This window comes from Alternaria alternata (assembly GCF_001642055.1).
Source record: "Alternaria alternata strain SRC1lrK2f unplaced genomic scaffold CC77scaffold_8, whole genome shotgun sequence".
Taxonomy (NCBI): domain Eukaryota; kingdom Fungi; phylum Ascomycota; class Dothideomycetes; order Pleosporales; family Pleosporaceae; genus Alternaria; species Alternaria alternata.
The window spans coordinates 47,657-63,653 of NW_017306197.1; the positions used below are offsets into that span (position 1 = coordinate 47,657).

The 15,997-nt window shown below is 50.3% G+C and overlaps 6 protein-coding genes across 6 annotated transcripts; 3 read left to right on the top strand and 3 right to left on the bottom strand.

Annotated features, from left to right (window-relative positions):
* Positions 1–318: 318 nt before the first annotated feature.
* CC77DRAFT_1060217 (killer toxin) lies at positions 319–1,113 on the top strand (the record flags this gene model as incomplete). The annotated part of the gene is made up of 4 exons (XM_018528320.1): positions 319–424; positions 476–697; positions 768–929; positions 983–1,113. 4 exons carry the CDS (start codon positions 319–321, stop codon positions 1,111–1,113), a joined length of 621 nt encoding a protein of 206 aa, XP_018386826.1.
* Positions 740–3,038, bottom strand: CC77DRAFT_1019343 (hypothetical protein). The gene is made up of 3 exons (XM_018524813.1): positions 2,762–3,038; positions 1,974–2,699; positions 740–1,918 (listed from the first exon to the last, which is right to left on the bottom strand). Exons 1-3 carry the CDS (start codon positions 2,855–2,857, stop codon positions 1,151–1,153), a joined length of 1,590 nt encoding a protein of 529 aa, XP_018386827.1. The 5' UTR covers positions 2,858–3,038; the 3' UTR covers positions 740–1,150.
* Positions 3,039–3,563: 525 nt separating this feature from the next.
* On the top strand, positions 3,564–4,195 carry CC77DRAFT_800133 (hypothetical protein). The gene has a single exon (XM_018533233.1). It carries the CDS (start codon positions 3,716–3,718, stop codon positions 4,082–4,084), a length of 369 nt encoding a protein of 122 aa, XP_018386828.1. The 5' UTR covers positions 3,564–3,715; the 3' UTR covers positions 4,085–4,195.
* Positions 4,196–6,192: 1,997 nt separating this feature from the next.
* CC77DRAFT_933643 (Pkinase-domain-containing protein) lies at positions 6,193–9,357 on the top strand (the record flags this gene model as incomplete). Its single annotated transcript, XM_018534331.1, has 2 exons — positions 6,193–6,991; positions 7,040–9,357. The coding sequence occupies 2 exons, from the start codon at positions 6,193–6,195 to the stop codon at positions 9,355–9,357; spliced, it is 3,117 nt and encodes a 1,038-aa protein (XP_018386829.1).
* Positions 9,358–10,600: 1,243 nt separating this feature from the next.
* On the bottom strand, positions 10,601–12,021 carry CC77DRAFT_960406 (hypothetical protein). Its single transcript, XM_018535604.1, has 2 exons — positions 10,996–12,021; positions 10,601–10,932 (listed from the first exon to the last, which is right to left on the bottom strand). The coding sequence occupies exons 1-2, from the start codon at positions 11,783–11,785 to the stop codon at positions 10,694–10,696; spliced, it is 1,029 nt and encodes a 342-aa protein (XP_018386830.1). The 5' UTR covers positions 11,786–12,021; the 3' UTR covers positions 10,601–10,693.
* Positions 12,022–14,056: 2,035 nt separating this feature from the next.
* On the bottom strand, positions 14,057–15,782 carry CC77DRAFT_933444 (MFS allantoate transporter-like protein; the record flags this gene model as incomplete). The annotated part of the gene is made up of 3 exons (XM_018534318.1): positions 14,057–14,759; positions 14,814–15,515; positions 15,577–15,782. The coding sequence occupies 3 exons, from the start codon at positions 15,780–15,782 to the stop codon at positions 14,057–14,059; spliced, it is 1,611 nt and encodes a 536-aa protein (XP_018386831.1).
* Positions 15,783–15,997: the final 215 nt, after the last annotated feature.

Consider the following 15,997-nt stretch of genomic DNA (forward strand, 5'->3'; position numbering starts at 1 on the left):
TGAGTTCGCGTTTGCTATAAGGAAGTTCGAGGCAGTGAGTTTCATTTCTAGTACAGCAGCTCAGATAGTAGACGTTCATTCTTCGCAGAGATCATGACCTGGTACTCCACCGCTAAACTGTTTGTACTTTCTCACAAGCATTTAATGGACCCTGAAAACGTGCGCCTTCTCCTTCACCTGGATCACCGTTGCCTACAGGGTATTAAATCTTTTGCCTTTCTCACTTGACGGCTCTCTCTTCTATACTACCTCCACCGCGCTCTTTTGATACAACTAGCGAAGTACACAAGGTCCAGTCAATCTCCAGCAACAACCAACATGAAGACTACAGTTCTGAATGTTTTCGCCATTGTCCTTATTTGGGCGACGGCTGTCTTTGCTCTGGCCGCCGTTGACGATGACAGACAGCCACTGGTAGCTCTTGGTATGTTCCCGATTACAGCGCGTGTGAATACCTCAAGTTAACACTCTTCAGATCTCGATTCAGCTCATGGCAATAACCGCAACCAGGTCATTCCGCGAGTCTCACCTGATCAGACTAGCGACGCGGATATTCCATACGAGAGCTTTCCAGCTTCTGGAAACTCCACCGACGTTCACGCCTTCGGAGGAGACGGCGCCAACTGCAAGGGTAGCTCGCAGTGTAAATATTGCAGGGCGAGCCTTGACCAAATCCTCGAAACTCTCCACGAGATTCGTAAGTACATTCTACATCCTCTCATTCGTATTCTAGTCATGGGTGCTCTTACTGAAGCCATTGTTCATAGCCGATCATGTCACATTCAAGAACGGCGAGAAGATTGCGTGCCAAGTATGCAATCATGAATACTTTCAGGGCATGTGCATTTTCGCCCGAAACCTTCATATGGATATCAACGCCAAGGACGTCCGAGAGATCGTTCAGCGGCTTAGGAATCACCCCTGCGGACGTAAGTCAGACTAATCTTCTCGACGCTGGTAACTTGAAGCTGATGATTCTTAGGATGCGGAAGCGTTCCTATCCATAAGGGCGCAAGTCTCGACCAAGGTATGATCACAGCCAACTACATCAACCGTGCATGTGCTGGTAAAGCACAGGACCGCGCTCGGGGTTGCCCACCACCCTCACTATAAGCATAGGGACAAAGAGTCATTACTGTACAGAAGCAACTCAAAGCTCATCCTTGTACACCTCCTCACTTCCCTCGTGCATCTCATCCCCATCACCCTGCTCAGGCTCAGGCTCACGTTCCTTTTCCTTGCCCATGCCTGCGCTATCCTTATCCTTGTTCTTGGTCGTCTTTTTCTTCGTCTTCTCAGTGTCTTGATCTTCGGTGTCGATGATACCTCTGAACTCCCTGCCTCTAGGTGTATCTACAAGGTCTAATTTCCACCCTTTCTTGCCTGCTAGCTTCTTTAGATTTCCTTTCAAGGTCTCAACATCCTTGGGGTCGGCAATGTTGAGCTTCTTCATTTCTTCTTTAGACATTTGCTTGCCGTCACTGCTCGCTACTGTACCGACAAACGTCTCCTTGCCTCCTCCAACAACGACTGACTTCTCGATCACCTTGCCTTCGCTTCCAACAAACCTCTTCGCACCGACTTCAATGCCACCGATGACGATGCGCTTGGAAGAGCCCTCGAGGCCGTCGGCGAGCTCGCGAAGTGGGTTTGTATTTGCGTCGTCGGCTGTGTTGTGAGCAGCGATGAGACGTTCGGCTGCGGCCATCTTGGCGGAGACTTGTGCTTCTGTCCAAGCGTCGACTTCAGACTCTGGTATAACAGGTTCACAAGTTATAGGGTGCGCGAGGTTCTCTTGTGGTGGGGTGAAGGCGACATCGTGGCAGAGGCGAGGTGTATCGACAATCATGAGGTAGGAGCAGGTGCTTGTTTCCTTGATCATAGCGATTCTATCGGCAGACTGCGGATTGCAATGGAACTGAAGAGGATGTCAGGATGGCACGACATAGAACAGCAAGCGTGCAAGTACATACCTGTACATCAATCTTGCGCGGCTTGCCCGTCAAGTCGCATTCGGTACCGTCGGACAGGCGCTGCACCATGTACCTGCTCGACCCCTTGGTCTCTAGTCTTGATATCTCTAGGCCCCTCTCCTCCTCTTCACCCGCATCGCCCTCGTCGTCGAAAGCCTCCTTGCTGCCTTGTTCACTTCCAAGCGTTTTCTGGGCATCCGCTTTCTTGTTCTTCTCCTCCTTTGGATATTTGCCTAGTACAAAGCTGTGTACGCTCGTATCCTCGACGGGCGGATAGTGGGGGACCCCTCGGCTCTGGGGCAGTTGGTGGAACTGCTTGACCTCATCCTTGTAGCAGAAACTATAACTCCACCAGCCGCTCACATAGTATATGCAGTTGCCCTTCATGCCTTCGAGCAACTCCCATCCACGGTCTGCTGCGCGTAGGAGCTCCTTCTCCTCCTCGGCCTTTGCTTCCTCGGCCGATGTTGTGTCATTCTGAGGTATCTCTTCGGGTATCACAGGTATGCTGCAAAGGTACCGCTGTCCGTGCAGTACTACTGCCTCGTATGTCTGCTCGAGCGGTTCGTCCTCGTGTGCTATGTTCGCGGCTGGCTTATCACGCTTGGATAGTTCCTGCGTCTCTTGCGAACCCGGTGTGGCAGAGCTCGAGCTGGGTGATGCGTGGGAGAGCAGGAAAGTCGCATCATTCTCGGTCACAAAAGTGTCCGGCCATAAAACCTCATACTAGGTGTTCGGTCAGCGAGTGATGACGCCACCTAGGTGTGGGTATGTGCAGCGCATCGTACCTGCGGGAACGCGAGCAAGTCGTCGAAGACGCTAAATGCGTGCTGGTTCGCCAGCGCTATGCGCAGCACCGCTGGGAGTGCCCATATTCCCCTCATCGTTGACAAAATGCGCTACGATTTGCAGAGCGACTTGGAGGCTTGCGACGTGGAGCTGATTGCGGAGTTCTTGTAATCTTGGTTGGAGCCAGATGTCACTTCCGTGAAGCTAAACTGTATTTGGCAAGATTATTGGAGGACACGCGCTTTCGCACTACGGAAGAACATGCGCAACACGCAGTATTGCTCTACTAGCCATTTTTGAGAGAGCAGAATTACCGCGTGGCACACAGTTACGAACTCTAACCGCCAATTAGTATTGTAGGTTCTGTACCAGACCGAAGAAACTATTCAACCAAGAACTTGATCCTTTGCTTACACAGCGCCACCATCAATTGTCATCTACAGAATTTCTTTGTCCTTTACATTGTATCTGTATCTTACCTTACAAGCGACGATTCCGTCGATGAGCACTTACAGCTTCTAGTGTTTATCAAGTTAGGTGATGATGTCATGTCTTGGTCCATCCTCTTGATGTATACCAGTCAACAACTTCTTGCAAACTAGAAAAGTCACTGAACACTGATAAGGCTGAGGCGTCTCTGATGTGGTGTGGGGTAGTATGCGCAGTGCTGGCTGTGTACTCCAACCGGTCAGCTCGCGACCACATCTTCGAGCCGCGCACGTTGGGCACACGTTAAGCTGTCCTTTTGCTTGACGTGAGCTTTTATTCACGGAGACCGGATCGATTCTGTCGAATATGTCATCTTCCTTTGATATTCTACGAGAAACGGCTAACGTGACTAATCTGCGCCACCCACTCCAACAGAATGAGATCAGACTTGTGAGGTTGAAGTCTGCTCCATGGGGAGCACCGATCATGTGTGAGTTGAACAGTGTTGACATCAAGTACAGCCCATGGGCAGCATCTTCAGCAAGTGCAAGCAATGTATCGTGTACCTTGGGGACAAGCTTGATGGCTCTACCCCGTCTTTGAGTGAACCACCGCCAGTTTTGCACTTCGACCCCAAAAGATATTCTCCAGTCAAAGAGAAAAACGCGAGTCGCAAATCCGGCGCATGTGAGGCGTTTCGATTTTTCGTGGAACTAAACGAAGATCATGAGCAGTGTGTTGGGCTGTTCGAGAAACTCTGCAAGAGCTGCCGACAGATCAGTAGAAGGTCATTTATGGCAGCTTCAACAAGATCATTAGTATCGATAGCCTCCGCATTCGACAGCAAGATCCCATTGCCGATGCCAACTCTCGAGGCTTGTTGGATCTCTTGATCCAGTTCCGGGACCGTAATGCTTCCGATCCCAGAGACAAGGTGTACGCTCTTCTCAGTGAAAGTTTCATGTATACCATATGCGCAGGTGTGATACACTTTACAGATGCTGGTGTATACAGAATATAGAGTAAAGACGTTGGAACTTTCGGAAGCTAGGGAAAATACCCAAGGCTATCGCCATATCACAAAACCGACGGCGAAGAGGCTTCTGACGACGATATGTACTTTAAAGTGCAAAGGCTGCTCGAAGATGCTTATGGTCCAAACATCGACGTAGGTGTCCCCGAGAGATCTCTTGTTTCAGACATCGATAGGTCGATGTGCGTTGGAACGCTCTCACGGCGCCTGAACATCGGTGAAGATTACGCTGGACTAGGACCAGCGGGGACATCTGTTGGTGATGATGTGTTTCTCCTAAGTGCTGGAAAGACACCATTTGTACTACGACGGCATAAGGATCAAAGGGAAACGGAACCGGCACCGAGATATGAGATGATTGGCGATTGTTATGTGCAAGAGTGGATGGACGGGGATGCAGAACTTCTGAATTCCTGCAAGTGGATGGACACAACGCTTTCGTGATATCCCAGCTGACTCTGAAATCTTTGAATCGAGACGATCCCTGTCGATGTGAAGACTCTGTAAGGGTGGATGTGCTTTCGCAGCGATATAGCGGTAGGCAGCTGTCTTTTATATTTGCAAATAGGAAGCTGTAGGAGAGTAGAAATTGTTGTAACCAGGTGTATGAGAATGCTCGAAAACGCTTTCCTGAGTAATAGCTGGACAAGCCTGCTCTTGCGTGTGTCACGACGATGGAGACACTATGCCCTGTCAGATCGGGGTCCACTTGGTAAGGGTTAGCTTCAAGGATGACGTTGCTAGTGACGCGAAACTTTCACGAAAAAACGTGACAAGCTGCTCGGGCGACTCTCAGCAACGCTGCACTACTGCTACAACAATCTTTCCATATGCGTAGAAAACTAGAAGCACTTCTGAGAGCCTGCTCTCAATCTCCATTTATTTAGAATTGAGAACAAAGATTGTAAAAGTAGTAGTAGAGCACACTGCCCTCTATCGGCTTATTTCTAACTTTTGTTTTGGCGCTAGAGATCTTGCTGCCTTGTATGCTGGAAGCAGGAGGTGCCCAGCCAATAGCGGGGTGCGCGCGGGCCGCCCCAAAGCCTCATAACTCGCGACGCCTCGAGTCTGCGTCCATTCACTTCCGACGTTCGTGTTAGGTGTCTGTATGGTTCTGCTAGCAAGGTGTGTCTTGGTTCCAATCGCAATCGCATAGCGGAGATGATTGCCGACGTGTTCGCGCTGACATATTGCCTCAGAGCCTGTTCCTAGGGCAACCCTTCGCATCGTCTTCCTCGACGCCTGTACGCGCACGCCATCAAGGCAAACGTCTGCCTCGCTTTACCTACATACACATTCCACACCTTTCGCGACTGCGTCGCTGTAATACACACTGCATTGCCACTCGATTTGGAGTCGCATTTGCCTCATTCCATCCTACAAAAGTTGATCTGCATCTGAGACGGAGGCCCGGAAAAAGAAAGTCAAGGGGCTGTATACCCAGACTAGGATTCTCCATCAAGCCTGGCTGAAGAGCAGTTCTGTTCAGACTGGTTAATGAAGACCTGGTGGCGGACAGTCGCATTATAAAGAAGCCTTCACTTCCAGCCCTTGGCTGCTTGTGGTATACAAGAAATTGATACGTCCCATTGATTTGAAGCACGTCGCAGAGCTCTGGCGTCGGTTCTGCTTGCGTCTTCGTCTAGAACACTCTACACACGACTATCTGCGCAACCCATTCATTAAGCGCACGGTCCAACATCGTGCCTACGTTGTCCAAGTGATCACTCACTCTACTATCAGCGCAACTACCACCAGCTCGCGCTAGACCTACCTCGAATCATCTCACGAACCCCGCAATCTGCTGCATACCGTGTATAAAAGCCTAGAACCCGCCCTTCAATCACCCGCTCGACAACGTCTGTCGCCTTCCAAGATCCCACGGCCGTACCTTTCGCCAGGTCTCAGACCAAACCCACCAGGGCTTTACAGGACTATACGCCCTCGAAGATCCGCCTGGCAATCACCATGGACGCCGAACCATCTCAGCAGACTCAACCTGCGACTCAACAGGTCCTAGATCCACGGCGACTGGGCAGAAACAACTCCGGTCTTAACGACGGTGATATTGCCGACGTCTTGGTAATCCTCCACCCAGCCACTCCCACAGCCATACGCATAGTCGAACAGACAGCTCTGGAGCGACCTGAGCATGTCCTTTTCCGCAGCTCACTCGATTCCATGAGTAGTTCCATCACCGACGTCGAAGAGCAGGAGACATTCATCATCAACGCCCCTGAAGGACGGCAGGGTAGCAGTTCGCGTGCTGGCGCAGATCTGGCATTACGTATGTCGTCTGCAAAAAGGCTGAAGTTCAAGCCACTCGGATTCATATTTGGGCGCAATCACCAGAGCGCCGATGTCATTTTCGGTCAGGACTCCGGCAAGAGGATAAGCAATCAACACTTTCGCATATACCTCAACGCGGATGGCCTTCTCATGCTGGATGACATGTCGACCAACGGCACCATCGTTGACGATTCGCTTCTGAAGTGCAAGGACAAACGCTTCAGCAGGATGCGGATGCTCAGCTCAGGTTCAATCATCTGTATCCAAAACTCTAATGATGCAGAGATGATCAAGTTCATTGTGCGTATACCTTCTCGGGTCAACTACCTGGACCGCTTCCGTGAGAATTTGCGCAACTTCATCACCGAGTGCCAACCAGACTTTGGCGACGCACAGGGCAAGGCTGTTCAGCGAATTACAAAGCAGTATGGCGGGCCGTCGATGAAGTGGGACGGTGGTGAAACCTATAACATCGTCGGTATGTATTGCCTTCGTGGCTTGGTTGATACTTGCTAACTGTTCTCAGGCCAGATCGGTAAAGGCGCCTTTGCGACCGTCTATCAACTTGCTGAGAAGATGACTGGAAAGCTCCTCGCTGCAAAAGAACTGGAGAAGCGCCGATTTATGAAGAACGGTATGCTAGACAAGAAGATCGACAATGAGATGAAGATCATGCAAGATCTGCGGCACCCGAACATTGTCGAATTCGTCGAATACCATGACCAGGGTGATTATCTTTATATCATCATGGAGTTCGTGCGGCAAGGCGATCTGCAAGGCTACCTCAACCAGTACGGATCCATGAAGGAACATGTTGCGAGGTTGATGGCCCAGCAAATCTTGAGCGCACTCAGTTATCTCCACCGTGCGAAGATCACCCATCGCGACATCAAGCCTGACAACATCCTCATCTCCGATCTGGAACCTTTCACTGTCAAACTATCGGATTTCGGTCTTTCCAAAGTTGTCAAGCACGAGGAAACCTTCCTCAAAACCTTCTGTGGAACCCTACTGTACTGCGCTCCAGAAGTGTTTCCTGATTTTAGCGGCCAGTCGAAAGGTACCAAGCGCCGGCGTGGTGCCAAGACATACCACTCGTACAGCTCGTCTGTGGATATATGGTCCTTTGGTGGTGTCCTCTGGTACGCTCTATGTGGCGAGCCTCCGTTCAAAGGTATCGCAGATGCCACCGGCGAAGCCATGTTCAACAATATTATGCACACTCCCCTCGATCCGACACCGCTACAGAAGGCAGGTGTGTCTGCCGCTTGCATCGATCTTCTGACGCGCATGCTTCAGACCGACCCTGCAACTCGTCCCACAGATCGCGACTGTCTTAACCATCCATGGCTCAAAGATGGTGCACAATTCCTAGCCGACCCGACTCTCCAGTCCATCGCGGAAGAAGAGGAGCCAGAGGAAGCTGAGCAGCAGCTATCGCAGCTCAGTCTTCAGGAGGAGGAGATTCCAGAGTCAGACGAAGAAGGCGACATCCTATCTGATGACGAGCTCATGGCCTTTGTCACAGAGCGCCAGCCAAAGCGAGTTCGCGCTGATCCTTTGTACCCTCGAAATCAGGTGCGAGATCATGAGGATTCCAGCGTCGAGCCATCGTTTACTTCCTCACATCTTGTGAATGACGAGAGTTTTCAAGTTATTCCCACACCGAGGCAGCCTCGTTTGTTTGGTGAGATTGGACAGTCTGCTTTGCAGAGCTCTGGAGTTTTGAGTGCTCATGCCAATGATGCGCTCTCACAGGATGAATCTGTTCGTCTGGTTCAGAACGATGGAGCAGGCGACACTAGTTACACTACTCGTGAGGCAGAGTTTCAGGGTCCTTTTACTGCACCTGCGCAGCTCGAGCGCGGCTTCTCTTCGCCAAGCCTCCTTGGTGCGGAGTCTTTGGTACGAGATCTCAATATGACCTCGCCGCACTCACCCGTATCTAGAACGCAAAGCCCCGTGATGCCAGCGACACCGAAGACCCCGGAAGTCGTTCAGCATAGCTCTTTGGATCAGTCGTCCAAGGACTTTAGCCAAGATAGCGAGCCAACTCCGAGAGCACGACCTTCTGGGATGAACCGACAGATCAATCTTCCTTTGACTGCTTCCTACTACTACGACCCCAAAGATCCAACTACACATAATCTGGAGTATGCTTCTAGAGTAAGCGGATTCGATTTCGTGTCGAACAGCCGCGACGCTACAAGTAATACATCCGCATATCCTGACACGACAGCAGCATCGGAAGCAAGTGCGCTGTCGACAACATCGAGTGTTGCTGCAGCACCATCTACAGCGGTAGCAATTCCCTCGGTTCCGGTGGAGGTTGACATTCGTCCGCCACCACGGCGACTGGGTAAACTCATCGCAACCCCCGATTCCTTCGCGCCTAACCTTGTTCTCAACATCGATCAGAGCAAAACTTCCTGGGGCCGTTTGGGCAACAACACAATCGTATACGAGCACAGAGGTGATACACGCATTCCCAAAACAGCTTTCATCGTGTTCTTCTACTCGCCTGGTGGAGAGGCTCCGGAAACCGTAGAGGAGCTTTCGCAACAGGGCAAAGATTGGACCACCTTAGACAACCTGAATGTTGGCATCTGGACCTGCGCCACACACGGCATCTCGATCAACGGCAAGCACTTGAAGCAGAAAGACGATAAGGGCCGTGCTCTCTTTGGACATCTGCATACTGGTGACATCGTGCAAGTGTATCACGACGCCCGCGGAACTGAGTGCCTCAAATTCCGCTGCGAGTTCTACGTCGGAGCCGGCAAAGAGCCACGACCCGCAGGCAATAGCTTCGGCACACTGATCGGTAACAGGCTTTCACAGTAGACCTGTCTTTGCCGAGAAAGCATCCGCATAACAACGTTTGTGCATCACAACAGCATCATCTCATTTCTCGGTCATCATCATTCTGTTTGAGTTAGCGGGCGTTGACGGTTCCTGTACTACTATCTCCATGCTATCTTTGTGCATATTCTCTTTGTAATAGCATCACCTCGGTGTTGGGGCTCCAAGATCGAGCGAAAATTGTCATTCTTAGTCGTGAACGCACACTGGGTGGATGGTACATGAGCGACATAAACATACTGTTTTGTATTTGGTGGAACGTGTTACGAGCATGAATTGGGGAAGAGGCTAGAGACGGAGCTCGCATAGTCAGACGCCTAGAAAGGCGAGAACATCAATCGATCCATTGAGACAATAATACTGTCAGTATGACATAGCAGCCCTTGGTCCTTGTCGCACTTCTCAGATGGCCGAAATTGACCAAAAAGGGCCTTTGTTAAAGACTGGTCTTGGGATGACCAAGACTTGAGATTGCATGACCATAAGCAAGTGAGAGCCTCAACTTCAATTCTCGTTCTCAATACTGGGAAAATATATGACAAGCTGAACAAAGAGGTTGCTCATTCTTCCTGTATTAGTATGAATCAATTGGCGTACCTAGGTGGTGCTCACTGTTCGTTTCTTTCCTTGCTCTTGCAAAGTCCTTTCCGTCGTCCTTGCGTGTCAGATCTCGTAGCCTGCACGGAGTGCTACCGTGAACTGCTGACACGAACTGAGGATAACGGCATACCGACAACATATTGTCGATCTTAGAGCCCCCTCACTCATTTCGTATCTATGAAACTAGTTCATGGGGGCGCGGTTGTAATATCCAAGTCCAAGACCGTGAGATGGGGTCGTTCAAAATACCCAAGTAGCCCTGTGGTCTACATAGAAGTTTTTGGCGAACGATAAATGGTATTGTTGACTAAGCCTCTGAACTTACCACTAAACTGCTAGAATGTAGAACCACACTAGGCCGGTACGATCCGGTTCCACCAGGAGTGCCGGTGGAGCTTCGGGATGGTCGGATGCGTGCAGGCTTTGTCGTATCTCGCGTACTTGGGATACGATCACGAGGGTAAATTGTATTCAAGATGAGACACCCGCTTTGTCGTCGAATTTGTGACACAAAACCCATAGGTATAAAGCGCGATCGATTTGCCTCTTGCATCTAAACATACAGAAAGATCTTCAAGAGCAACTTGACAAGGCTGCTGATGTCTGTGAAGTCGTCTCCTTGCAAGCCGAATTGCACCCCGACAGACACGCTGTTCACAAGCGCCTCCAAAGGCATAGTGAGAGTACTACAGGTAACATTTATGGAATTGTGTTTCTTCTAAACCAGTGGAATATATGCCTTCCCTCTTTGTCGGGCCCGTCTACTCCTCAACCGAATAATACCAAAGATCGTTCCAACAAAGGCCGTGGCAACACTTGCGATCGCCCATGGTCGCTCTACGAACCACAATACCACGGCGACATCCCCACCATGCCATGATCCTCCAGGCTTATGACCGAAAAAGGTGTATTCTTCTGAGTAGAAGACTCGCGGTAGGACGACGAAGGAATCTGAGTCTGGGTGGAACAAGTCAGCTATCAGGATTGTCTTTGTTTGTTGAGCATAAGTTGCTGACTTACCAAGGTCGTCTCTGGCCCCGCGCTGCATACATTTTCCATCGGGACATTCCTCGAACCATTCTTGCAGTATCGTACTCGTGAACTGTGGCCCAGTCGTCCAGAAGATTGTAAGGTATGGGAACAGCAGATTCCAGTTGTGTGTCACCAGACCCTCTGTCATCCTCTTCACGATCGGATGCTTTGCTGCGGATGCCATCAGGTCGTTATTGACACCCAAAGGCGATGCTTCCGGAAACCAGGCCGGAAAATCAAGCAAAGGATCCAACGAGCGTCGACACGCGACATCTAGGTCCATGTATACACCACCAAAGTGATAGAGCGCGAAGTACTTCAAGGCGTCGACCTTCTGAATAGGGTACTTGTAGTTGTCATATGTTGGTAAAAACCAGGCGTACTCATTGGATAGAAACTCGCGAGCGCTCGTTGCATTCCACATGCGGATCTCGTAGCTTGGGTTGTGCTCGCGACATAGTTGCGGTGATCCAAATCCAATCGATGGGCCTCCAGAAGGCCCTTCATGGCCTGGGTAGATTCTTTCGAACCATATGTAGTGTATCGTACGTGCGATCTTGGTTCCGTTGTAGGTGGAAGAGTAGTCGGACTCCTGAGGCTGCTGGTTGTTTGCCCGCGATTCGTTCAATTTCTTCGCGTAGTCGGTGGGGAAATCGCCGAATGTGATTTGCTGTTCGACGAGGAAAGACTGAAAGACATATTGGTGCCAGATGACGCTCACTATTTTGAGCAACACTGCGGCAGCGATAACTCTAACGACGAGTTGACGGACAAACATCTTTCCACTATTGTATAGATGCTAGGTTTGGTGAGTAAGGGTTGGGACACACTGTTCTGACATGAGGAAGTAGGAGACTTTTCATGCTCTCCATCAACTGCATGCCCCTTTCTCCCATTCATACAGCCGTCTCGGGTACACCGCCCTTGACGCTAGCCTCGTACATACTACAACATTGATACATCTTGACACTTACGCCCTGTGATTGACAAGGCCCTCGTCAGCTGCTGTGGTCATCCTAGGGATACGAGTTTCAGGAGGAGAACCGTGGGTAGCATGCCAAACAGTGCACATCCTCGATCCATAGTGCGGTGTAGTGATCGTCCGAGGCTGGCAGGTAGTCAATGCTAGCGCCCAAATTGTCACCGTGCTTGGACAGAAAGAGAAGCGACATGCCACCGTGGATTTACTATCATTGCAAACTTCTCAACATAGGTTCCAGTTTAAATCTAACGAAGGAACCGATAAACATGATCTCTTATCTAGCCGCCCCAAGACTTGATGAGTTGCCTTGCTTCGTAGTAGGTATGAGCAACCTGACGGTATTTACCAGCGTCGGACCGAAAGACCAGTTTTGTCAAGCTTATTAAAGCTCCGAGTATGGTTCCATCGTCGACTTCGAGCACTTTGGGCACGGAAAGTGATGTTGTGAAACGTGGAGGGGCGCTCGAACACTGTGGCTATGCTACCTAGCTCCTCGCGGTCGCATAAGCCAACTATGAATGCAGGTACCGAGCTAGCTTCTGTTAAGCGGATATGTTTCTACTGTAGTAACGGCACGGTGAGATGTCTTGTGCCGAGGCTCCGTCAACTAGGGTTCGGTCCGTATTCAGTGATTTTCCAGATGCATCTCGCGTTTCTTTCTCCAGCCGTGATGCTTTAATGTTCGGCGGTAACAACGCGCGTACCTTAAAATCAACTTTCTTGTCTGTTCTTACCGCTTAACTTACAGCCGATTGGTTATAGACGACAGTGTACATGATCCCTTAGGGGCTCCTGTATTGAGGCCAACGGCGTTGCCGCAACTAGCAGTGAAGCGAGACATGACTTCTAGATGGAGAAATTACATAACACTGGGTCTGATCTGGGGTATCGCGACTATTAATAAAGTAGCGCTTGTCTTGTCCCTTGACGCGGCTTCGCATGATTTGGCGAACGCTTGTTTTGAACGATGGAGTTGGGTTGCGGTGAGAACGGCGGCCCTTTGGTGTAGCGAGGATGCCGGCTTGATGGACTAGAGGACTGCCTCACTACATGTTGGGATAGGCGCTGTACAAATGAGCTCTCTATGGTAATCGAAATGATTTGACTGCGCCACGGGTGTTTCAGAATCAGAATAAGTGAGTGTCAGTCAGGTGCGGAGAATCGAGCCGAAAGGAAAAAATTGCGACACAGGTCTGGCGCATGCCAGCTACTTTCGCATGACGCGGATCCACCAGCGGAATTCCCGATGTCTTCGTCGGTTCCTGGTTTAAGGTGGAGCATCAGCATATGTTTTTAGTGCGAACAAGACCACTCAGCTTCAACGGCGCCATCATCACAGGTAGCTTGACTCTAGAAAACTGACTTAGCCTGGATTCCACACCCGAAGAACATCGAGTAATTGTCTATAACCAACACTCAACGCGTGAAGCCGCGCTGGAAGCGAACTAGTCGACCGGCGAGTTCTGACGCGGCCCCCGTATCCGCTAGATGCGCACATTCGTGGGTACTTTAAAGAACTGAATGACCCATTCTTAGTGGTATCACCTAGACTCCTTCGTGTGTGTGGTAGCAGCTACCATTTGTTGTCAGCTCATTGTACATTTCAGGGGTTCCTCGTTCCGATGTTGTACGATCCAAGGTTCCCGCATTGCCAGGTGGTCTGTTCTCGCCAAGTCCGTCCGCGAAAATGTTGCTGCACAGCCCTAACCCTAAAGTTGCGCCTTCTCTTGCCGTATCGAGAATGGGTTGTGTACATAAGCTGGTTCAACTGGGATAGCAGGCGACAGGAGTAGATGCAACATCGGCCAGATGCGCGGTGTTGCGCACAGGGCAGGGCAGATTCCAATCTTCCACACTTAGGTAATACATTTAATTCCGCGAATCAGCGCGACACATCGCGTGGTACGTCTAGGTACTACCTGGGCAGTGTTATGTGTTCCTGCGCTTCATCCTTGCAACTTGCTTTACGTGATAAGCCACACGTATATTGCTATGAAGATCCCATATTCCTAGCTAGGCACTGTCATATAGCGACGATGCATTACCCTCTTCCCCAATCTTCAGTCCCTAGTATACGTAGATGAAGTCTTCGTTCTCCATGTCTGTCAAATCAGAGAAGCCATTGTCCTGCTCCTGTCTCTGGTCTTGCGCCTCCATTTCCACTCCTTTCTGTGTCATTTCCTTTTTCTTCAACATACTTTCGTCAATTCTCACTGCGCTCTTGCCTAACTCCTCTCTTCGCTTCGCATGTCTCTTGTTCAACAGTGCCAAGTACATAGGAATGAGGAGTGCGATGATAGCAACCAGCGCGAACATTACCAGGTTGGAGATAAGGCCGGGCCGGTATAGAGGTGCGTCGTCAACAGAGTACAAGAGTGGACCGATGACGTTGCCTGTGCACATGCCGATGAACACCATAGCCGACGTACACTTCTTCTTCGTGTCACCAGCGGTGTTCTGCACGTGCCAAGTGTATATCAAAGGTGTGATGGCAGCAAGACATGATACAAGGTAGTATCCAAAGAGCAAGACGCCTTTGTGCTGACGTGGTACGGTCAACATCATGATCGTGCCGATGATGGGTAGGATCGCGACAAGGGCAATGGCAAGACCTTTGCGACTCCAACGTGCCGCTCCCCAGGAAGATCCCAGGATACAGACGACCTGAATGACACCGAAGGGAATGTTGAAAAGAATAGATTGGAAGTTAGTATAGCCGAAGTCGCGGATGATGAGATTCCCAAAGGTGGATATACCGCCGCTTGCTATGCTTTAAGAGAGATGTTAGTAACAGGCCTCTGATGCAACTAGGTCAACTACTTACGAGATAGCGATGATGGCAATGAACCAACACCAAGTCTTGAAGTCGATCAAGGTCTCCCAGACCTGATCCCACTTCCACTCTCCAGACTGAATACCCATTTGGTTAGCCCTCAGACGCTCGACTGCAATGAATCGTTCTCGCTCGGTTAAGTATTTGGCTTTCATCGGGCTATCCGGCATCAAGACAAGGACGACGAAGGCATACGCTACAGTCAAGAGACCGCAGAACATGAAGATAACCTGGTACTTGTATAGCGAGTCGCTATTGATGTGTCCAAGACCGTAGGTGAAAAGGGACCCAACAATGAATGTGACACCGTTCATAGCGTTCCAGTAACCCGTTCGAAGAGTTTGTTCGGAACGGCGCCACCACATCGTTGTGGTCGCAACACACGCAGGAGCTATCATGGCTTCGAAGGAACCCAATACGAATCGCATACCGAGAAGGCTTTTGAAATCAGTACAGGCGGACATGATGGCCAGGCTGCTACCCCAGAGGAAGATAGCCGTTCCGATGACCTTTCCAGTGGGCAGTTTGACGAGGATGAATGCGGCGAGCGGTTGCATGACTAGTTGGGCAAGATAAAGGATAGAACCAAGCCATGAGTATTGTCGTCCTACTAGTCCTGCATCCTTTTGCAGACCGAAGATAGAGACGTAGGATAACGAAGACTTATCGAGCTGTTGGAAAAAGTAGGCTCCTCTGAATATGGGTGTACAAGGTCAGTGCATATCTCACATGTAGTTCGTATAGAGATACTCACAGCAAAAGAGGGAGAACTCGATAGTCCACGCGCTTGAGGAGTGCGTGCTCTTCTTCGTAGGAGAAAGATACATCATCGACATGCGCATTGGCTAGAAACTTGGCTGCAGCGTCGGCTTTCGCAATATCCTGTCCAACTATGGGGGTGGAGTGCTCGACATGGGTGATGGTGTCGTCTTTGGGAGTTTCAGTATAGGTTGTCGCCATGATGTTGCAGAGCGATGACTTTAGGATAGGTAAGTGTTCTTCGTAATTATCTCCTAGGTGGTGGAATCATCTACTTATTAGTGGAAGGCTCCAGTTCGGAGAATAAGAACCGACCGGTTGGGTCGACGATTCTTGCTCGCATCTTCGTGTTGGGTATTGAGCATCCACATGGCCATGCGTATCTCAAGCTTCCCGGTCGCAGTCAAAGCCCCTCA